Source organism: Desmodus rotundus, chromosome 2 (genome assembly GCF_022682495.2).
Source record: "Desmodus rotundus isolate HL8 chromosome 2, HLdesRot8A.1, whole genome shotgun sequence".
In the NCBI taxonomy this organism is placed as follows: Eukaryota; Metazoa; Chordata; class Mammalia; order Chiroptera; family Phyllostomidae; genus Desmodus; species Desmodus rotundus.
In genome coordinates, this window is record NC_071388.1 from 9,047,554 (window position 1) to 9,071,463 (window position 23,910).

Below are 23,910 nucleotides of genomic sequence, written 5' to 3' on the forward strand. Positions count from 1 at the left end.
CCCATTATAATAAGAACAAAATCCATGCTCACAAACCAACCAAAACCGATGTGTCCCTAAGGAGATAGTTGCTGAGCCGTAAGCCTGAAGACAGATCAGACTCATGATGTTTTATTCTGCCACAGGAGCCCACCTGTGAAAACTGCAGTTTGACCAAATTTAGCAGCACTGCAGTACAGTAACAGTGAGCAAATCCTTTTGTGGGTCCTGCTTAATCCCGGCTGAGTCTTGTCACCCTTCTATGAGCCGTCCCTACAGTGCTCTTGTTGCCGCAGGCTGACACCAGGGCAAAAGCTCTGTCGAGTCAGACACAGCACCCTGTCCTCTCTCAGAGTGCACGATCTCCACTCCTCCCTCTGAATGTGAAGTAGGGTCTCAGACTTCACACGCACCACACTAAACCCCATTCCCAGACTCATTGCCCCCAGCACTCCCAACAGCACCACCACTGACCCAGAGACCCAGCCCCAAACCAAAGTGACACCCTGGACCTTCCTCCCTCACCTGCCTCTCCCTCGAAGTGTACCTCCATCATTGTCACTGCTACCACCCTGGTCAGGCTGCCACAGTCTTCTCACCAGCCCTCCTAGCCTCTGACTGCTCTCAGACTCCCCACCCACAGCAGTCAGAATGAGCTTAGGAAACAGTACATGAGACTGCCCTGCTCAGGGTGCTCTCCTGAGCCTTCTCGGCTGTGCACCAGCCCTAAGGCATCCAGGCTCTGCCTCCTCTTCTGCCACTGCCTGTATCCTCTCCAGCCCCACTCCCACATTCTCACTGCCCATGGCTGCTGCTGGGCCCTCTCACTGCCCGTCCTTGGCCCATGATGCTCTGTTCACAGATCTCTGCATGCTTGTCCCTCCCCTCATGTAGTTCTCCACTCAAACACCTACAGAGCAGACCCTGAAGAGCGGTCGCTCCTGAGCCCTCATGCCACTCCATCCCTATCTGATTTCTATGACACACGCCATTCTACCTGTTCATTGTCAAGTCTCTTCACCTGAATGTAAGGTCCACAGGGAAGAACTCTTGTCCCGTTCACTTCTGAACCTCTAGTTCCTGGGACAGGACTCAGAGCTCAATGAATACTTGCAATAAACGATCTGCCCAAGTGCACTCCAAGCCACAGTACATGCTGCCCCTGGCTCCAGCCGCCATGGAGTCAGGTACAGTCCCACACCGCTGGGGGCAGGGCAGGTAGAACCCACTACTGCCACAAGGGTAGGTGGAGCCCTCAGCTGTGGAAGGGAGATCAAGCCCCTGCAGCGTACATAGTGGGAAACAGAAGAAATAAAATACCTAGTCTCCAGTCTCTTACCTAGTTAGGGATTTTTTTAATAATAAAATAGTTCCAGGACATTAACAAGCAACAAATCAGAAAGTGCAAACATGAGTCTGTCTGTCACACTCACCACAGGGCTCTGGAAGAGGAGTGATCAGGTTTGGGGACAGGATGTCTGGAAAGGCTCCCAGAGAATGCTTTCATGTTGGACTCAGAAGGTCTGGGAACATAATGCATCTCACCACCAGATGACTGTGAGATGGACTAGTAAAACTTTGCAGAGTAGTCTATTTTATGTTTCTAATTTTTTCTTTCCAAAATCCAAAGAGATGCTATTACTTCAGCCATTACAAATCAAAACCCCCTCATCTTGGCGGCTTGCATTAGCTCATCTGTTTCTGAATTACACTCTAGCAACAGATTCCTCACTTGCCTCCTTCCAAAATCACTTCTCAACTTTTCAACACGACACTTTAGACAACAGATCACACACAGAGGGAAGTGGAAAAGGTGTTACTTATCCCAACGAGGAATTTGCTCCTTTTCTAAAATACACTCGTGTGGCAGATGGGTCAGCTCTGATATATATGCAGAGCCTGAATCACAACCAAATTAGTCCCACTTCAACACATGTCAAAATACATTAAAATAAGCAGATGTCAGTACCCGTAACAGAAATCCCACCGGCAAATACAGACTCCTCAGGACAGTGTATCATTTGTTAAATGGAGGTAACATGTAACTCTTCCATTTCAAGTTAAACGCAGGTTTAATTTATAAATTCAGCATGGCCCAGGAAAAAACGCACAAGCTCAGGTGGGGACCCGGGTACAAAGAGCAAACACGGTATTTTTGGTGGACTGGCCTGGACCAAGTACAGTGTTTCTGGTCGCTGAGGCTCGCCTTCCTCTTTAGCAGACTGGAAGTTCACCCATCCCAGAGAGTCTCCCAGAGGACCCTGGGTGGCAGGTGGAAGCTGGTGCCAGGGAGAGCTGGCACTCCACCAACCCTAGGGCTCTGGCCGTCATGCCTCCTTCAGCCATGAGGAGCATCACACACCTGCAGCCTGACGGAATTTAGGCATCTTACCTGAAGGATCTTTCCAAGAATTACCTATGGGTTTGGGTTTCCAGAAAGGTCAGTCTGTGGGCAGTAAACTTTAGATGGGAGAGTCTGTGCCAGCAAGCGCGTTCTTACTGACTGCGCTGACACGCTGGGGGGAGGGGTGTGGGGAGGGCGATGAGCACACGCGGCCTGTCCCTCAGCGCTGTCTGCGGGGAGAATGGCTGACCTCCAAGTAAACCACAGAAGTACCAAATTTCCACACATTATGTGTACGTTCTTCACCGGACATTCGCCCTCACATAAAGACGGAAAAAGACTGAAATTAAAAACAAACAAACCAAAAAGCACCGGTGACCTGCAGGGGAGTATCAAGCATGTCACTGGAGTCCTAGAAGAAGAGGGGAGAGAATGTAAACAAATCTTGAAAAAGTAACGGCTGAAAATAACCAAATTTAAAGTAAACTTGTCCTTCTACGGATCCAAGAAGATAAAACTACGCCAAGGCACATCATACTCCAAAAGCCGAGAGCCAGTGTGATAAAGGGAAACTCTTAAAAGCTACAAGAGGAAAAACACGTTAGATAGGGAGGAACGAAGACACAAATGGCAAAAGAGTCCTTGTCAGAAACCACGTCGGCGAGAGGATGGTGGAGCAACACCTTCACAGTAGTAAGACAAAACCCTGCCAACCGCAAATCCAGCGCCCAGCAAAAGCAGCCTCCAGAAAGAACGGCAAGGGGACACGCCGTAGGACCGAGACACCTGCCACTCAGGCAGCCCTGCGGCAGAAGGACAAGGGCGCGGGGAGGCTGGGGCCTGCACGAGAATGCAGAGCCGCAGGAACGGTGCATACACGCACGACAAGGAAAGGGTGGGAGAGGAAAAAGGCACCAAGGCTGTGCGTTTCTCCCACTACAGGAGCGGTGCACTGCGTTTCGAAAGTGGACTGGAATGAGTTAAACACGCATATTTCATACCCCAGAGTAACCACTAAAAGAAAATTAAAAAACAAAACAAAACAATATAGCTAGTTAGCCAATGATGGAGATAAAACAGAATCACAAAATAATATTAAATTAATCCAAAAGAAAGCAGACATTGAAGGGGGAAAAGAACAAAGAGTAGAACAAGTAGAAAACAAATGGCAAGATGACATTTAAACACACGCAATAATCATGTTAACTGTAAATGATTTAAATACAATTAAAAAGTAGAGATTGTCAGATTAATTTTGAAAATACAAGGCCCCATAATGATATATTGTTTACACAAAAGCTACATTTAAGCATAAAGACATAGACAAGGTAACAGAATGAAGACATATTTAAAATTTGATACACAGATGCATTAAAACTCATCAAAAGAAAGCCACAGTGGCTATCCTGACCTCAGGCAAAGCAGAATTCAGAGGAAGGGTAATTACCAGGAATAAGGAAGGACATTTTGTAATGACAAGGGAATCGACTCATTAAGAGGACAGAACAATCCTAGATGTGTATGCACTTAATAACACAGCTTCCAAACAAATACGGTGAAAACTGACAAAACTGAAGGGAAAAATAAACAAACCCACAGTGACGGTCAAAGATTCTGCTATCCCTCTTGCAAACTGACAGGGCAGGTAGACAGAACATCAGTCAGGACACATCGTCAGCCGACTCGAAAGTACGTTTACAGAACACACCACCCGTAACAGCAGATGCACATTCTTCTCACGTGCGTGTGGAGCATTTGCGACGGCCCACATTCTGGGCAATAAAACAAGTCTCAGCAAGTTTAAAAGCAATGGAATCATACATAGTGTGTTCTCTGACCACAGTAGAATTAAATTAGCCAGATATCAGAAAGTTATCTGGAAAATCTCCAACTACACTCTTTGGAAATTAAATGCGTCAACTTGAATAGGAACATGTGCCACACAACGTACTGAAGAGTGAGATGACGTCACAAAGTCAAATAAATGAATGGTATCACAATTCTCCACAAGTTAGAAACTTTTTTTTCCTTTAAAAGACTTTATTTATTTGTTCTTAGAGAGAGGAGAAGGGAGGGAGAAAGAGAGGGAGAGGAACATCGACGTGTGAGAGAGGTGTCAAGCGGTTACCTCTCACACGCGCCCCAACCAGGGACCAAACCTGCATGTCCCTGACTGGGAATCGAACTGGTGACCTTTCATTTTGCAGGATGAAGCCCAGCCAACTGGGCTAACCAGTCTGGGCTAGAAACATTTTATATACTGCATTATGTTACATACTGTGTTAGTCATAAATAATGTTATGATTCACGTATTTTCAAAACATAAAGATGCAGAAGCATTCTCTTCATTGCAAATTACCCAGGGATCCCTAAGAGGTCCCCCAGACACAACTGCAGACCCTAGAGGACCCAGGAGATCTGCCCACAGCCTCTGGTGCTCGCTGATGCTGCGTAAGCTCCTCCGCCTTAAAACTCACAGGCATCCTCTCCTTACCAACTACCCCCTCGCTTCTCCCCCATCTCCATCCCTCCCTCCACTCCTCCAGCCCTAGCCCTTCTTAAGCCCAGTTCCTGTCTCCACAGCTCAACTGATTCTGATTTTCCCAAGAAATCAGGGGCATCTGGACATGAGACCTAACGGCCTTCCCCAGGCCTCAGTCTCTGGGTTTTGCTCATCTTTCTCTCTCAGACTCTCGAATGACATCTGGCTCAGCTGTCGCCCTTCACAGGAGTAACTCTGTATGTCACCAGCCCTACTTTACCTTCCTACATCCCAAAGGAGAGAACATGGGGAAGCTCGGCCATCCCCACCTTACACCAATAGTGGTGGCTCAGCAACCAGTAGGTGCTCACGAACATTAGGGCATAACTGAGTGAATCCACGCGTGAGTGAATGTGAGAGTGAACACGTCCACCAGGCGTTGCCTGCCACATCCCTGTGCAGGTAAGCAAGGCAGGGTCTGGCCCCTGCTCCCCCACTTTCTAGCACTGTGACTCCCGGTGCGACAGATGGGACAAACGCGGCCCATTTCAGCATGTGCTGGGAGGGTGAGCCCTGTGTACAGTGGCCCGGGAGAGTGTGCAGTCCAGGGGACACAAGGTTCCCCCAGGAACTTGTCAATACCACCACCTTCTCTGAACGCAATGGAAAAACCCCATACTTAGAATGTGTGAACTAGGAACCTAACTGAAAATAGGAGTAGCGTTGTGGACCCTGTTGCAATCTCCAGAGGCTAGGCCACACATTCATCTGATAAATGCCGATGGAACAGACAAGCCTCAAAGAGGACTCGGTGGCTGCCCTCACAGGGCACAGACAGTGTGACCAATGGTGGGTATCCTGGTGGGGCAGATCATGTGAAAACAGAGACGCTGGCCAGGCTCGAGCGTGGCATAAGGTCACATGGAGGCAGTGCTGGGGAGGCTGCTGAGGACAGACTGCATAGAGCATGGGCCCGTCACCGGAGCCAAGCTCTGTGCTAAGGGACTGGGGTGACTCTCCAGGTTCCTGGGCCCATCCGTCTCCACACTCTGCACATCCTACCCATGCTTTGGGGGCAGCTGTGTGACACAGGAAGAAGGTGCTCTGGATGGGGGTAACAGCACCCTCAGCACCAGCAATGGCCACCCCAGGTCAACTACTCCATTAGCCTCTTGCTCTGTAAGTCTCGGTTTCTGCAAGCACACATGACCTGAGGCAGCCTTCCACGATCCAGATCCTTCCAGGGCCCTAAAAGAGAGGAGGCCCAGACCACGGGCCCAGCAGGCCTCTTAGCAGACTGCCACCATCAAGCCTTCCGTCTGAATCATCAGTCACTCCACCGTGCCCTTTCGACCGACCAACGATTCTATTTAGCACTTAAATTGGACAAAATAACAATCTGCCAACCTCTTATTAGTCAGTTGCTACACATTGCTTACTCCTCTGAAGACATCCAGAAAATCCACAGATTGGATGTTCACCTTGGGAGCAATGGAGTCTAGGATCTCTTTCCTGAAGTCATATGGCCCATGGAAGGGAGAGTGAAGCCCTAAATAATTAGACACAAGGAAGAGACAAAGGGACCATTCACAGTGTCCAAAATAGATAGACATGAGCAAATAAGTCATGGAAGACAGGCAGTGTAGTTCCTAATCCAAGCTGCAAATGAGCCAGTGATGTCTATTCCACAAAATGTAATGTTGAAGGCAACCTTCTACTGGCACACCTCATGGAGGAAAGCCTTGACTCAGTGATGGGAAACCTTTCGAAGAATGACATAGTTATTATCTGCGCTCCTAAGAATTAAGCACTCTGCATGCAATCTTAAAAATTATACGTGTAATTATGTTTGGCTGAGGTTTTAAATCATGCAAACTAAGTGAAAAGTGGCTAACTCTGTTTAAAAAAACTTTCACTGAACATTATTTGAAGACAAAATAATGCTTTTAATTATCCTGATTATATCTTCAGTATCCAGTTTTCACTTGTTATTGATATTAACAGCTACCATTATTAGAGAAATTGTTCAGCTAAACCATGTGAAGTTGTCATCTCTATTGGTCTAAAGCAGACAAACACTGGCAATTTCACGGGGTTCACCTAGCCCCGGGCCCTGGCACTGTGCTGGGGGCTCTGGTTCGATGGGCTAAGTGAATTCTTGCAGCAGATGTCACTGACACCATCTCACAGATGAAGAGTGGGAGCAAGATGGCAAACTTGCTCAAGGCCAACAACTAACAAGCAGGATTTGCACCTCTCCTCGGCCACCTCCACGTCTCAACCACAGACAGGCAGAGGGTTCTGGTTAGCTTTCATTTTGCATTTTGTAACTTCATGTTTTGTCAAGAAGAGCGAATCAAGACTTCCGGTCAAGATGGAGGCATAGGTACACACACTTCACCTCCTCGCACAACCACACGGAGGATTACAACTAATCTCAAAACAAAATACAACCAGAACTGCCAGAAAATCAAACTGTATGGAAGTCCAACAACCAAGGATTTAAAGAAGCCATATTCATCCAGACAAGTAGGAGAGGTGGAGATGGAGAGCCGGAGTGGAGAGGACATGGTGTGGTGGCAGTGGTGAGGCAGCAGCCAGGGCAGCCCGCAGAACGGGTGGTCCCATAGTCACCTGTGGTGGATAAAAACCAGGAGGGACACCTGGGGAGTGAGCCATCCCAGCCCCAGGCCAGACTGCTCAGCCTAGGGTTCCACCACTTGGAAAATAAAGCCTTATAACTTCTGGCTGTGAAAACAAGTGGGGGTTGGGGTGGCGGAAGAAACTGCCAGTCTCTTAGGAGGATCTGTTTAAAGGAGCTGCACTGCCCTAGAACGTACGCAAACCCACCCACTCTGGAATTCAGCACCAGGGCAGCAGCTCAAAGGGTGCCAGTCACATACGGGAAATGGGAGAAGTGACTGGAAATGGGTGAGAACCAAGCAAGTGGCATTGTTCCCTCTTAGACCACTCCCCTACATACAGCACCACAGAGCAGTGAAGTGGGTTGCCCCACCCTGGCGAATAACTAAGGCTCCGCCCCTTACAATATAACAGGTGTGCCAAGACAGAGTCAAAGCAGCTCTACCTGATACACAGAAACAAATACAGGGAGGTTGCCAAATTCAGGAGACAAAGAAATATGGCCCAAATGAAAGAACAGATCAAACTCCAGAAAAAGAACTAAATGAAACAGAGACAGCCAACCTATCAGATGCAGAGTTCAAAACTCTGCTGATAAGGATGCTTTGAGATCTCCTTGAGTATGGCAAACACATATGGGAAGAAATGAAGGCTACACTAAGTGAAATAAAGAAAAACCCACAGGGAACCAACAGTGAAGGGAAGGAAGCCAGGATTCAAATCATTGACTTGGAACATAAAGAAGAAATAAATAGTCAACCAATAAAGAATGAAGAAATAAGAATTCAAAAAAAACCACTGGACTTCAGAAGACTCTGGGACATCTTGGAACATGCCAACATCCAAATCATAGAGATACCAGAAGGAGAAGAGGAAAGCAAGAAACCAAAAACTTACTTGAAAATAAAAGGAAAGAAAATTTCTCTAATTTGGCAAAGAAATAAATATACAAGACCAGGAAGCACAGAAAAGTCCCAAACAAGTTGGACCCAAAGAGGCAACACCAAGATACATCATAATTAAAATGCCAAGGGTTAAAGATAAAGAGAGAATCTTAAAGCAGCAATAGGAAATGAGACAGTTACCTACATAAGACTTCCCGTAAGACTGTCAGCTGATTTCTCAAAAGAAACCTTGCAGGCAAGAAGGGGCTGGAAAGAAGTATTCCAAGTCATGAAAGCAAGGACCTATATCCAAGATTACTGTATCCAGCAAAGCTATCATTGAGAATGGAAGGACAGATAAAGTGCTTCCCAGAGAAGTCAAGTTAAAGGAGTCCATCATCACCAAGTCCTATTTATATGAAATGTTAAAGGGACTTATCTAAGAAAAAGATAAAAACTATGAACATTGAAATGACAACAAACACCAACAACAATCTAAAAAGACAAAAACCAAAATAAACTAAGTAAACAAGCAGAACAGGAACAGAATCACAGAAATGGAGATTGTAGGGAGGGGTAATGGGGACAATGGGGGAAAAGGTACAGGGATTAAGAAGTATAAATGGTAGGTACAAAATAGACAGGAGGATGTTAAGAGTAGTATAGGAAATGGAGAAGCCAAAGAGCTTATATGCATGACCCATGGACATGAACTAAGGGGGAGACTGCTGGAGGGAAGGGGGGTACCAGGAGGAGAGGGGCAAAGGGGAAAAAAATTGGGACAACTGTGATAGCATAATCAATAAAATATACTTAAGAAAAAGAAGAGCAAATCAGGTAAGTTGATGCTGGCAGGATAGTTTTCAAGCAAATGCAAATGTTACCTCCAATTATTGTACCCTCTTTATATCCCTTCATCAAGCAACTAATTTAGGAGATTTTATTATATTTACTACAGAAACAGTGACTCAGAATACTTCAACTAAAAGTATAAAACTCCAGGTCAAAGTGGCTTAAACAGTAATGACATTTATTACTCATTTCAAGTTCAGAAACAGGGCTGCATTCAGCGGCTCGACTGTGTCAGCACAGATTGTGGTCTCTTCCACATTACCACCTGTGAAGCTGACTCGCTCACGGTGAGGTGCAACCAGGACTCTGGGCTACCCGCTTCCTTGTTCACATCCAATGAGGGAGAAGCTCTCCGCCATCCTTGGAGTTTGGGTGGACCTACTTAGCTCATATACCTACCTCCAGACCAGTGACTGTGGGCAGAAGGATGCCACGCATTGACTGGCATAAGCCTTGATGCCGAAACCAGTGACTGGCACAATGAAGGACTGCCATGATTGCCTCAGTTGTCTTACACATGAGAGTCACCTGAAGAGGTGTGACAACCCTGGTGCCTGGGCCCCACTCCCGATCAATTAGATTACAACCTCTAGAGATGGGCACCCAAGGACAACTACGGGGCGGGGGGGGGGAGTGTATGTGTGTGTTCTCGCTCTCTCTCTCTCCTTCACAAAAGCCAATGGAGTCTAGGATCTCTTTCCCAAAGTCGTACAGGCCATGAAAGGGAGAGTGAAGCCCTGAAAGGAGCGACACAAGGAAGAGACAAAAGGGCCATCTACAGGGTCCAGTAGAGCCAGACACAAGCAAGTAACTCATGGAGGGAAAGCAGCGTGGTTCCTAATCCAAGCTGCAACTGGCTCAGGAATGTATTATCCTCTGCACTGTCTAGTGCATAGCTTTATGTCATGCAAAATAGGGAGAGTAATCTTAGACTGCTACAATTGGCTACAACCACAACAGATGACTCCGAAGAATTCTGTACATTGCACCTAAGTAAGTAGAACTCTAATGGGCCCCTTCCCGGATCAAATGGGACGATGGTGGGGGGTGGGGGAGGGTCCCTGAGTGCTGCATGCTCCTAGGTTGAAGTCACAGTGGCCACCTGGTATCCTGGCAACGTCTCTGCCGTGCCTAAGTCTCTTTGTAGGGACACCCTGGCTGGGAGGGTGTTGCAGGAAGGAACACAAATTGCTCTGGCTGTGCACCTTTCAGTTCCTGCCAGGACCTCTTCTGAACATGAAAGGGGCATGAAAGCTTTTCTCTACAATTTTATCACTTAAAATGTCCTACTTGTATCCAAGAAATATAGCAACAAATATTTAATAAATGCTACCTCCCCACTTTTGATCTTCTAAATGGATTCTATTGACTTCTGAATAAAAATGGCTTCTAAGCTGTTCCATAACTAATGCCATCAGTAGAATGTGTTCACAGCTGGAAGGCTGACAAATCACATGGGAAATTTCATTAGCTGAGGTTTAACAACCTTATAAAGAACCATAATCCTAAGCCCTGGATCTTTCAGCAGTGAGTTAATGAAAAATACTATTCTTTTTAAAAGAATAATGCATAATTTGTAGAGAAAGAATTATTATAATAATTATTCTATTATTAGTGGCCTATATTAAAACAAACCACCGAAAATAAAGCAAATATCACATTTTAGTAAGTTACTTTTATGTCAGAAAAGAAGTCACCATTTAAAGCTGAACCAGAAGAGAAAATGACTCCTAATCATGTTCAGGTCATAGTGTATTTTGAAGTTAGGTATATTAATTCTTATTTTTAATTATTTCTTTTCTATTTGAAATAAAAAACCTGAAAATTAGAATCTGATTAGTCTTAAATACAAACACACAAAACTCTTTCATGAACCCCCCCACCCCCCCCAACATTACCCTCACTACTGCTTCTTCTGCCCCATTCCCTCCTAAAACCTCCCTTATTCTTAATTCTGTACTCTGTGGGAAGTCTTCTCAAACATCACTGATAATTCTCTGTTGTCAAAGCCTTTTCTCCATTTCTGTTTTCTTGATCTTTGAGTTTTGACACTGTTGGACTCTCTTCTTCTCAAGTAACTATTTTCCCCTTTCTAAAGAAAATTTCTAAATCACTTCCATTTACTGTTCTACTCAGTGCTCATGGCCTCCCTTTGAGGCAAACAAAAACAGTATCTATTTTTATTCTGTGGGTGGCAAGCCCAGTATCACAGAATTCAAGGGACTCACACAGCGTCACAAGCTAGGAAACTTCAGGAGGGAGAGGGACCTGCCTCTTGAATTCAGAGCTCCCAAGAGACCTTCCTCCTCTGCTCAGGCCTCTGCCCCCGGCCCCAGGCAAGCTGGCCTCAGCTGGGCTGCTGTTCTCAGTGTCCCCAGTCAGTGCTCTGCTTTGTCGCCTTTTTAAGAATGAGTCCCAAGCCATGTCTTGACCTGAGCTAAGCCTTCAAACGTAGGCAGGAATAGGAAAGAGGTTCAGAATGATAGCGGTATTCACAGCTGTTGAGATGGGGGCAGAGGGGAAGGGGGAAAAGATATGGGGAGCTGTGCAGAGTATCTGAGAAAGAGAAGACCAGGAGAGGCAATGCCCATTAATACAGTGGCTGCCATACACCCACCAGGCCCATGCAGGGCGCCTGACATAATGACTTCCATAATCCCCACTCTACAGATGAGGGCAGAGGGCATGAGAGAGGGTCAGTATCTTGCTAAAAGTCCTACAGCTATGACAGAGCAGAATGCAGATCTGACCATAGGGCTGTCAGGTTCACAAGTAAGCTCGCTCAGCACTGGTTTGGGAGTAAGGAGAGGGCAGAGTGTAGGAAGTCTGAGGATGGAGGCTGGGAGTCAGACAAGAGTCTCAGGCTGAGACTTCTAAGAGCTTGTGTTCTTGACTGAGAACGTGAGGAGACGTGAGTGAGCACAGGGAGCGGGGAGAACAGTCAGCTAAGAAGCTGATTTGGTCATCTAGGTGCAAGGTGTCAAAGGAGGACAGAACACCACAAGATTTTTTGCTCTTTTTTAATTAGGGTAAAAAAAAAAAAACCCTCAAATTTAGCCTCTTAATGTACAGCACAGTATTAGTGAGCATGTGCACACTGCTGTACAACAGCTCTCTAGAACACTTTCACCTTGCACGACTGAAAGGCTGTACCCACGTACCCACGGAACAGCAATTCCTCGTTTCCCCTGCCCCCGGCTGCAGGCAACCGCCCTTCTTTGTTGGAGTTTGATCACTTTAGATCCTGCCTATAAGGAGAACCATAGAGTATGTTTGTGTGTGTGTGTGTGTGTGTCTGGCTTATTTCGCTGAGAACATGATGTCCTCAGGTTCATCTCTGCTGCCGCAGGTGTCAGAATGTCCTTTCCTAAGGCTGAATAATGTTCCATCATGTGGATGAACAACATCAGTGGACATTTAGGTTGCTTCCTTATCTTGGCTATTGTGGATAATGGTACAGTGATCGTGGGGATGAGAATATCTCTTCAAGATAACGTTTTCAATTATTTTGGATAAATACCGAGAAATGGGATAAGATCTTTCATTCTCACTAGCAGTCTTTCAAACAGCAGTTTCAGCAGAGTGCTTGGGAAACACCAGCCCACCTGCGGGCCACACACACGGCAAGGTGGCCTCTACCAGCATCTCTGGATGGGAATTTTCCTCTGGTGTGATTTTACTCTAGCTTTAAGAACTTCCTTTCTTGAAAAGGAGGTCTGCTAGCAATAATGTCTCTGCCTTTGTTTATCAAGGAGTATATTTTCCTTGATAATGGATATCAATACTTCTTGATAAAGGAGTATGCCTTCATTTTTGAAGAAAAGTGTAGCTGGATACAGAATTTTTGGCAGGCAGTCTCTTTCAGAACTTTGAAAACATCCCTCTGCTTTATGACCACTGTTTCCGACAAGCAGCAGGCTGATAGTCTTATTGTGGTTTCCTAATACATGCTTTTCTTTTGCTGATTTCAAGATGTTCTCTTTGTCTTAAGTTTTAACAGTTTAACTATAATGTATCTAGACACAGATCTCTTTGGGTTTACCCTACTGGGAATACACTATATTTCTTGAATGTATAGACTGTTTTCCATCAAAGTTAGAAATTTTACCTTCTAACTTTGGTGTTATTTCTTCAAATATTTTTCTGCTCCTCTCTATTTCCTTTAGGGACTCTTACTATGCATACCTGGATGTGCTTGATAATGGATAATGCCCCACAGGTCTCGGAGCTGTGATCATTTCTCTTCATTCTTTGCTTCCGTTACTGAGACTGGATAACCCCTATCTAGCTTTAAGTTTGTCGAATCTTCCTACTGCCAGCTCAGATCTGCTGCTAAACTTGCTCAGTGAAATCTGTTTATAATTTTTTCTTTATTATTTTCTTCCTTATACTTCATTCGGGTTGTTTCACTTTTTTAAAAAAGTTCTTATAGTACCCTACTTGAGGAAAGCATCTAGGAGGCGGTCTGGAAAAAGAGGACTTAGGAGGGAAAATAACCATTCTGCCTCTAGACTTTCCAGCCTGCTGTTCTATGCTGGATCCTGAATGAGAGCTGCAGCCACCTGCCAGGTTTCCAGCCTCCAGTCTGCCCCGAGATCCACCATCCAGATTGGCACATGCCAATGACATAGTCTATCCTGTTGCTATCTCTCCTGATTAATAAAGGCTGTAGTCAAGGAGGTTGCTGACAGCAACCAAGGACCTCAGTTCAGTCCTGAACGGGTTTTTCCAATAATCCCAACTGAGTTTCACTTCAATTCCCAGTTTATTTGTGCCCCTAAATGTGTTGACAAATCGTAATTGCTTAATGTATAACCTCACATCCTTACAGCTCCTACATTCCAAAACACAGACATAAAGAAGCCAGCATTATTTAATGGTAAATAAAGCTTAAAATTATTCATGCAAAAAAAAAAAAAAAACAGTTCTTATAGTAGGTGTTTATCTCAGTTTTCTGCTTTCTTCTTTTTTAATATACACATTCAAACTAATAAACTTTCTACTAAATATTGATTTAAATACATCTCACCACTTTATATGGAATATTTTTATTACTTTGTTCAAAATGTCTGATTGCTATTATGATTTCTGCTACTCACGCATTCATTTGGACAAGTGCGATTTTACCAATTCTCTTTTTACTATCAATTTCCAGGTTTACGGCGTTGTGGTTGAAGATGTTCCATATGACTCTGATAGTCTGAAATTTGTTGAGACTCTTTATAGCCCAGAAAAGTCACTTTTGTAAATGTTCCATGTGTGCTGGAAGCACACATAGTTGGAGAGTTCTATGCATCCAGGAGGGCAAATTGGGTAACTGTTTTACAAATCACTCTTTTCCTTACTGAGACTTTCATATTTGTTTATCTATCCCTTCTTTTACTTCTTTAAGCATGTTAAATGTCCTTATTTTATATGGATCTTATGATTTTTCTGATGATGAATGCCTGAGATTGGAAAGCTGTTATTTCACTAATGATGTTTCCCATGCTCTTTGTGATTTTAAATATGTGAACTCAAGTTTGTGAAATCTTACCTGCAAAAATTCTCTAAGAACTTGGTTGAAGTCAGAGAATCCTCCAGAAAAAATTTGCACTGTTCTCTAAATGGGGACCACCCAGTTCGTTTAAATTAAGTCTTCAAAGCTGCAGGAAAACCAGCCCATGATGACTGATTCTCAGAGATTTTTTTCCCTCCACACTGTGCTCAATGCCAAAGGGTCAAAAAAGGCAATTTCCCTGCAGTCCCCAAGGGTTGGAGAAGCACCTCCCATTTACCTTTGTGCTGTTGGTAAATACCTTTGAGAGGCGCAACAGCCGCCCTCCCCCCGGGCAGGCTACCAGCTGGGATGGAATATGGGCTTTGCTTCCTGTCCCCACCCCCTGAGGCCATGGAAACTGAAGGTCAAGTCTGACAAATGCCCTCAAAGCAGGGCATCTTTTGTTAACTTCTCTGGCATCCCACTTTCACTCTGCTTTTGGGACCAGGGTACAACTACTTTTTTTCTAGCTCAGTGGAACATTTCTTTAGCTGTCACCCAGCATGACCCTTCTCCTTTCCGTGTGTCCACTCCCTTCCTTAATCATTAAGCCCTCAGGACGTCAGATTCTGGTCAGCATCAAACTGCTTTAAGAACAAAGTCTCAGGCCTGTTGACCACAGAAACAAAGTTTCCTCAAACTAAAGATAACATATCTTGACCTCAGTTGTGTTTTCAGCCCCAGGCCCTTGAAAGCAGAATCACCCTACTGATCACATTCTCATGAAATGAGAATGACCCACTGTTGACATCAGGACCTGATATCGATGGTCACCTACTCCCAACTCCCTCAATCACCACGATTGATAACTTTCCCACATATAATCTGTCCCGCAAGCAGGCCCGCAGGAAGCCAGGTTTTGTTTTTTATTTTTAGCATTAAAGTAATAAATGATCTTGCAGGAGATAAGATCAGTATTTTATTTTTTAAATTATATTCTACTGATTATGCTATTATAGCTGTCCTGATTTTTCTTCCTTTGCCCCCTTCACCCAGCAACCCCACTCCCTCAGGCAACCCCACCCACCATTGTTCAAGTCTGTGGGTCACCCATATAAGCTCTTTGGCTGCTCCACTTCCAGGAGCCAGGTTTCAGAATACTAGTTCACCTGCCCCTCTAGGTTTAGTGCCACTTCCTTAAATAAATCTCTAGTTTCTTTGCTGCAAACTACTGTTCCGTGTTATTGGGCTTTGATGTGCACAGGCAAATGGACCCCTAGAGTCCACTAACACATGTTGGCTGTTTTTAGTGAGGAGAGTTGGTCTGGGAAATATCCCTTCACAGCCTTGGCTCCCAGTTCCTGGCCTACAAGGTGGACTGTGGGGACAGCTGTAGGAGGCACTGAAGCTCTCTGAAAAAGAGATAATGGATGACTCAAAACCGGGTGGCAGTGGTCAGTGGTGGTCAGATTTTGGATGTAACGTAAAATAGAGCTGTCAGGATTTTCCGACAGATCGGATGTGGGTCTGGGAGAAAAAATAAAGACAAGAATTACTCCAAGGTTCTAAATGGCCTGAGAAATTAGAAAAAAGTAGAGTTGCTGTCAACTGAGGTTGGGAAGGCCACCGGTAGAGTTTAGTGTAGGGGAAGATTAGGAATTTAGTCTAAACTCATTGAGTTTAAAGGTCTATTGGACGTCCACACGGAGATGTCAAGCAAACAGTCCGATGTGAGAGTCTGCAGGTCAGGGGAGAAGTCTGGGCTAGAGATACAAATTTGCCAGAACTAACCAATGTTTCATATGACTTAGACAAACCAAATAAACGTGAGATGGTCTGCAAAGGCCTAGGCAACACGTAAACCTGGGTAGGAAATGCGGCACTACTGTCAAAAGAGTCCTCATAACACTAGTTTGCATTAACAGTTACACAACGTGTGGTCATCATCCCAACACACTCTGTTCTCATTAGCTATCTGCTAGAGTTCTCTGCCAGTCCTGTGGCTTAAAAGGAATGTGAAGAATCTGGAGAACGCCTGGGAAAAGGCCAGCCACATAGTTGAATAAAGGGAGGGAAAATGATATCCAGCAAAGGTTAAAAGAAATGAGATTATTTAGTCAGAAATGACTAATAGCAGAGAAGTCCAGATGCTTGAAAGCAATTTGCCACCTTTAGGTCAAATGAAATAAAAGAAAATGAGTTTTCATTTTGGCATGAAAGACTCAGATTAAAAATAAAAAAGGGAAACTAACACCAATTTAACCCCTACGAGGTGAGTATTAGGTGCTGGCCCCAGCACTACTGCCTTTTAGTAAACATGAAGACCCCTGAGGCAGAAGTACCCACTCACACACAGATTAGAAAAGGGGGGCCCTAACAGGTGAGGAGGTTCTCAGCGGGAGGGCTACACCACCAGTCTGGGTCTAACAAATGCAAAGTCCGTATTCTTTAAAGTGCACCGAATTTCCTGACGGAGGAAGTGATCAAAGTAGGAGCTGATCACTGAGAGAAGTAGTAAGATCATTTTTCCTAGATCTTCTTAAATTAGAAGACAATCTTATTTGTCCAGAATAAGCCAGTTTTCAAATTCTCTCCTAGTCCTAAACTACTATTATAAACTAGAATTCTGAAAGCAATCACACTACCAGAACAAAAAAAGCACACATTATTTGTCAGGGAACTATTTTTGCTCCCATTTTCCTATTCTATAGCATAATACATATTCACCTTCCTAAAATACACACCAATTTCTATAACAAATTTCAATTTTTAAGTTAAGCTAATTCCATACACTATTCAGGGGTCAAACAACCCTAGGCTCGACAGACCTTGTTTTTGTTTGACTGCGATAACAGCTCTAAAGATATCAAGTAAGGGCACCTTTAATATTTGTGAAGGTTAGAGCTATGCTCACCATGTTTTAAAAAAAAGAACAGTATTGACTTCATGGACAGGAAAGCCTGATGTCCCAGTGGCAAAAAGCTGCACCACCCCTACTGTACATGACCAAGGTTTAAGCAGGAAAAGCCCATCTCGTCAAAGAGTACCCGATGTGGTGAGTGTGAGGAACAGCCACCCTTGGGGTTGCTTGCTCCCTAGGGAGCTGCACAAATTACAATGAAACTCTCAACAATTTTCACTCAGCCCAGGAATATTTCTAGAGTAGGAGAGCTAGAAAGGACCCTAGAGAACATTTAGCCTAAGGCCCTCTTTTTATGAGAAAGTAAACAATTTGCAGAAGGCACTGAGGATCACTGCCTGCAAGCTGGCTGAATCAGAGGGGCCTATGGTCTCAGGACACCTGTCTCAGAGGCCAGGCCAAGCTGGACTTTGAAGCAAGTACAGCTGAGAAGTCCCCCAGAACTAAGGCCCCATCTCTGTGGCACTTCATTAGTCTTATTAAAAATGCAAATTAAGACCACAGTGAGGTACTGATATAGCCCTATTGGATGTCTAAAATTGAAAAGAATAACCATACCACAGACTGATGAGGATATGCAAAGGCCAGAAAGCTAACACACTGCTTGGGGGAGAATAAAATGGCACAGCCACTTTGGAAAACTATTTGACAGCTTCATGAAAACATACACCTACCACATGACCTAGACATTCCACTCCTAGGTATCTACCCAAGAGAAATGAAAGCATATGTCCACGCAAAGACTTACATAAAGTGTTCACGGCAGCTTTATTTATAACAGTCAAAACCTGGAGACAACCTAAATGCCTATCGGCAGCTGAATAAATAAATAACCAATTGTGGTATAGCCGCGAAACACAATACTACTTAGCATGAACAGATGTCGAAATAATTCTCCTGAGCATAAAAGAATACAAAATGTATGAATCTACTTATGTGACACTGTAGAAAATGGAAATCAGTTGGGAGCGCGGAGAGGGCGGGTGGTTGGGAGGTGGGAGCACACGGTACCTTTGGGGGCGGCAGGTATGCTCACTATCTGGACTGTGGTGATGATTTTACAGGCACTATGTATGTGAAAACCTATCGGTTGTCTGCCTTAACTACATATAGTTCATTGCACATCAATTATACCTGAAAATACCTGTAACAAAAAATGAACATTTGCCACCAAGTGGAACTGAAGCTCAAACATGAAAGTTTATCTAATTAAAAAAAAAAACAGTCAATTATTTTGCACACTTGAGTGAAATATGTACCTACTAAACACATATTGTTAAAAATTATAATAAACAGCCCTGGCCAGGTTGCTCAGCTGGTTGGAGCATCATCCCACATACCAAATGGTCATGGGTTCAATTCCCAGTCAAGGCACATCCCTACACTGGGGGTTTGATCCCCGGCTGGGGTGTGTAAAGGAGGTAACCAATTAACGTTTCTCCCTCACGTTGGTGTTTCTCTCTCTCTCGCTCTCTCAAATCAATAAACATATCCTCAGGTGAGGATTAAAAAACATTATGATGTACAGATTGGTACAAAAAAGGAGGTTAATTAGTTGTGAAGGAGAAGAGCAAAAAGAGACAGTAGGGATAGCTTTTATTTCAAAGAAAACAGAAAGAACACGTATACATTATGTATAATTATATATATTATAGTATAGGGACGTATGTAAAACTTGAGAGTCATAGTTTTGTTCAGATTTCCTTCTCCCCACATTCCTTAACTCTGGGACTTCTCCTTTACCTGGTATTCAGAGCCACAGACTATACCTGTAGTGCTGGACTATTCTCATAGGAAAAGACAGGTTAATGACATCTATCAGCTGTTTCATAATTTTTCTTTGTCATAAAATTGTATCTAGACTGAAAGCAGTATTTCAGAAACAGAACTAGAAATAGCCTGGCATACCCGAGTTTCTATCATGTGAAATTCTTCTTTGAAGAAATGGTAACATGATGGGACAGTTGGCCCTAATTTCTAATATGTGACAGCCTCCCTCAGCCAGAGGTCAGGTATGTAAGCTGTATGGAGAGACGTGCAGGTAACTCTCCTTACCACTCAGAAGCCACCACAGCAAAGGGATGAATCCTGGGCTCTCGCTGATGTACTTCAAGCCTTTCAAATTGATGCTCACGTTGTACAGGGACATCAGCATTAACCTGCAATGCAAAGAGAAGGTGGTGAAGTACTGGCCCCTCCACACTGCACTGCACCCTAAATCCAGCGCCTGGCTAATAAGACCTGAGTGTATTTATGGGTTCCTTACATCCAAGTCTAAAATCTGGATGACAGGAAGAGTAATCAGAAGGTATGTAAAAATAATATTTGCCTTTGTGAGTCTACAGGAAAATGGGAAACTTTAGCAGTAATGGCAATAACATTACCTCTTTCAGGCTCACAGCATCAAGAGACACAAATGCAGAGAGGAAACCTCACAAACCACCTTTACGGATCATCTCTTTTGTTACCAATCCTGCATTTACACACAGCTAACCCTAAATTCATAAGTACACTGAACTCTGAGAGGTCAATTTAGCTGTTTAAATTTAGTCCTAACTTTTCAGTCAATGAACATTACCCATGACATCAGGACAGCCAGGTCAGGCCATACAAGCCTATTTAGTCCACAGCCTGCGGGACGAAGAGAACCACAACCAAATCATTCCTACCAACCAACCAAACAATACGCAGCCATGGCCGGGTGGCTCTGTTGGTTAGAGCATTGTTACAGCAAAAGGTTGAGGATTTGATTTCTGGTCAGGGCCATAGCTGCGTTATGGGTTTGATCCCCACTCAGGATGTGTACGGGAGGCAAGCCAATGATGTTTCGCATATGGGAGGCAACCAATCAATGTTTCTCTCACATCAATGTTTCATCTGTCCTTCCTTTGTCTCTCTCTCTCTCTCTCATTGCATGTCCTTGGGTGAAGATTTTAAAATAATAATAAATAAAAATAAAATAAAAAACAAACAAACAAAAAAATAGCACAGTTAAATAGGACTTTATAAGCAGTCTTGGGAACTGACCACAACTGGTAATACAGAGTTTAATGGAAATTGGAAAACTTATAGGGACTGGTTCTGACAATACCGCAAAATAGAGATCCCAAAACTTCACACTGCAAAGCAATGAAAAAGGCCACACAAATATTTCACAAACCCTTAAAAGAATGGATGAGCTGGCAAGAAATGAAGGGAGACATCTCTGACCAAGTACTAAGAGAAAACACAAATTCAGGGAGGTAATCACCGAAGATGACAGATTTCAGAAGCACAGAGCCTAAGTATTAGCAGCGTCTGGCAGGCGGACAGACTCAGGCCAGCACAAGACAGAGTCAGATGACAGGCCCTGCAGAAAGCCAGGAAAAAGTTAACTTTCAAGCTTGGCAAAGTCCATGCTTTTTGTATGTCCTGAAAATCCACAAGCCAATAATTTTAACACAAAGAGACCAGGGATAGGAGCTCCTTCGGCTGCCTGGCCAAAGTTAACAAACATTCTCTTAAAGGACCCTCAACCTGGTCTTCAAAGAATTCCCACAAATACAGTACTAAGAAATATGAGCTCTTAATAAAAATCATGAAACGCATGAAGAACAAGAAATTATAAGTAACAGCACAAAGAAAGAATAAGAGCCAGAATTCTTTTTAAAAAGTCATATATTAGAAGTATCAATTGCAGAATAGAAAAATGAGTATACTTAATAAGCATAAATAATTCAAGAAGAAATTAAAAGCATGATCAAGGATATACTGAGTACTATAAATGACCAGGCACTTCAAAAGAGAACCTAGTAAAACTTACAAAAATGAAAACTGTAATAATCAGACTGTGAAACTCAAGGGCAACTGACACATGGTAAAGGAGAAACACTGCACAGAACACAGAGCTAAAGAAATGGCAGCAAAGAGCAAAGCTAGGAAGGAGGAAGCCCCACAAGGCTGATCCCAGAACAAGGGAAGCACAGAACACACAATTGATCCAGGCCCTTGCCAGCTCCGAACTGTGCCAGCTCAAGGACGACAGCAGGAGCCCAGTGGAGAGGACGGCTGGCGCCCCCAGCAATGAGCCGCGGGGTTTGGCTGCTGGCCACCACAAGGGAGCCAGAGTTGAGTCAGGTAAAGCTGATACCTGGAAGGACAAACATCAATTCTCTTCAGGAAAATACGAAAGAGTCCAGAGTCCACGACGTATCTTCTGCAATGTTCAGCAAACATCAAACATTTAACTAGCAAGGATACATGGGGTGAGCAGAGTAGGCATTTGTTTGGGGTGCAAATTTAAGGGGTGTCAAAATGTTCAGTAACCAAGATTGTAAAATATATTGCAATACAATTTTTTTTTAAATCAAAAGTACTGCAAAAGAAGTCTCCACAATTAGCAACATATCAACATTTTAAATAAAGACGGGACAGTCCCAGTGCCACGCAGAGACAGAACGATGCCTTCGGTAAAAGGAAAATCAGCAACGGCAAGAGTCCACTGAAAAGGGAACGGCTAAATAAATGACGGGGTGCTCATACGTACATGGTGGGGAACAAGTTTTCTCATTTTCTGTTTCCCCACTAAACTTAATTTGTTAAAAGCCAGCCCCACAGCTTGCTCTTCTGTATAGCCGCATGGGCTGGCACTGCCGGACTCAGTGAGTACTCAGTGTAAACACGGAGAGTGAGTGACTCCCCGAGGCTGAAAGCGGCAGCGGGGCAAACACGCAGAGACAAGCTCTCCTTTCCTAGTGCTCCCGTGGGCATCTGCGACGTCTGGGCAGAGCTAGAGTTCACGCAGACACCACAACCAGCACCTCGGAAGCAGCGCCCAGTTCTCATTATGATCCTCAGTCCCCACGGGCCTCCACATGAGCCAAAATTGCAATCCTTCATAATTTCCTGACAATTTTTACATATATCTGGGATCTATGCACTAGTAACCTATTTAATGAGTTATTAGTCAAATGTCACATTCTTGAGGAAAATTCAGCCCCTTCACTAGAACTCTCTGAGGTCTCTACTCCAATATCCCAAGAAGAGACAAAAGTTTCTACTTTAAGGTGTTTTTTTTTTTAAGGGAAAGGGGGAGGGAGAGAGAGAGGGAGAAAGACATCAATTCGGTTGCCTCTCACACACCCCCCAACGGGGGACCTGGCCCACAACCCAGGCATGTGCCCTGACCGGGAATCAAACCACTGACCTTTTGGTTCGCAGGCCGGCACTCAAGCCCCTGAGCACCCCAGCCAGGGCGGAAAGTTCCCATTGTAGACGACTGACAGAGACAGCTAGAATTCCTTACAACTAGGTGCACTGCCTCTGCTGCTTGCACACCACAAGAGCAGGACTGAGTCATCACAACAGAGGTTCTCTGGCCCCCAGAGACTAGAATGTCCTCCATCTAGGGGTTTGCCAACCCCACTTTAGAGGATAAAAGTAACATAGGCCAGTCTTCTCTAGATCGTAAAGGCAATGTTAACCTCTGGGAGACAGCTGGAATGTGGGGCAAGTTCCAGAAAATGTGTCCAGTTGAAAGTCTCCAGTAACGGCATTTAATTTTAAGGTGTTAAAAATGACTCACAAGCTGACAAATATCTTCTAAATTTCATATTTGGGCAAAATCAGCCCTCCTTAAGAAGTTAAGAGAGAACGAATGTGACTGCGATGACCATGGTGCCACACGAGACCCCATGCCATTGCTGGGCTGAATCTCACTGAAGGCCAGAGATGTCTCCAAGGTCACACAAGACTTTGCAAAAAACAAATCCAGAATGAGTTTCTCATGCAAATGCTTCTATTCCAACCAAAAGTATTTTGTAAATAAAAATGTCAAATGTCCAAATGACAGGTCAGAAGAGACAGGCCATTCGATGGACTCTTCTAGTATAGAGACACTGAACACAAATGCCATTTGCAAAGTGCCAAGGAACTGGGAATCAACCCCACCCCCCCCACCAACGACAGAAAAGGCAGGCAAACCCTGCTGCCTACCACGAGCCTCACTGGAAGATTCGTTGTAAGTGGATCAACAGGCTCCAAAAGAACAAGGTCCCAGGCTCTGCAGTCTTGAGGATTTGAGAGACCTCTGATATTGATCAGAAAAGGACTGAAAGTGAGGCTGAAATAAAGGTCCTGGAGAACCTAAAATGCTCCAAAAGTACCACAAGTATAAAAGGACGCTTCCCTCACCTGGATGTACCAGGCTGGGGCAGAACAGGTTCTCCCAGAGAGAAGCCAGGAAGTCCTTCTGACAGACCGATGACCAGGCTGGCTCACTAAAAGTAAAGGTGACTCCACCAAACTACCTTGTTCTTCTTTTTTTAAAAAATATATTTTATTGATTAT

The 23,910-nt window shown here is 44.3% G+C and overlaps 1 protein-coding gene across 2 annotated transcripts in view; it reads right to left on the minus strand.

The window, feature by feature from the left end:
* HSF2BP (heat shock transcription factor 2 binding protein) overlaps window positions 1-23,910 on the minus strand; it is an 81,640-nt gene that overhangs the window by 21,567 nt on the left and 36,163 nt on the right. For both annotated transcript variants that reach the window (XM_024559931.3, XM_045194827.2), the window contains one exon: window positions 19,639-19,742. In XM_024559931.3, the coding sequence (XP_024415699.2) occupies window positions 19,639-19,742 (104 nt within the window). The remainder of the gene's footprint in view (window positions 1-19,638; window positions 19,743-23,910) is intronic.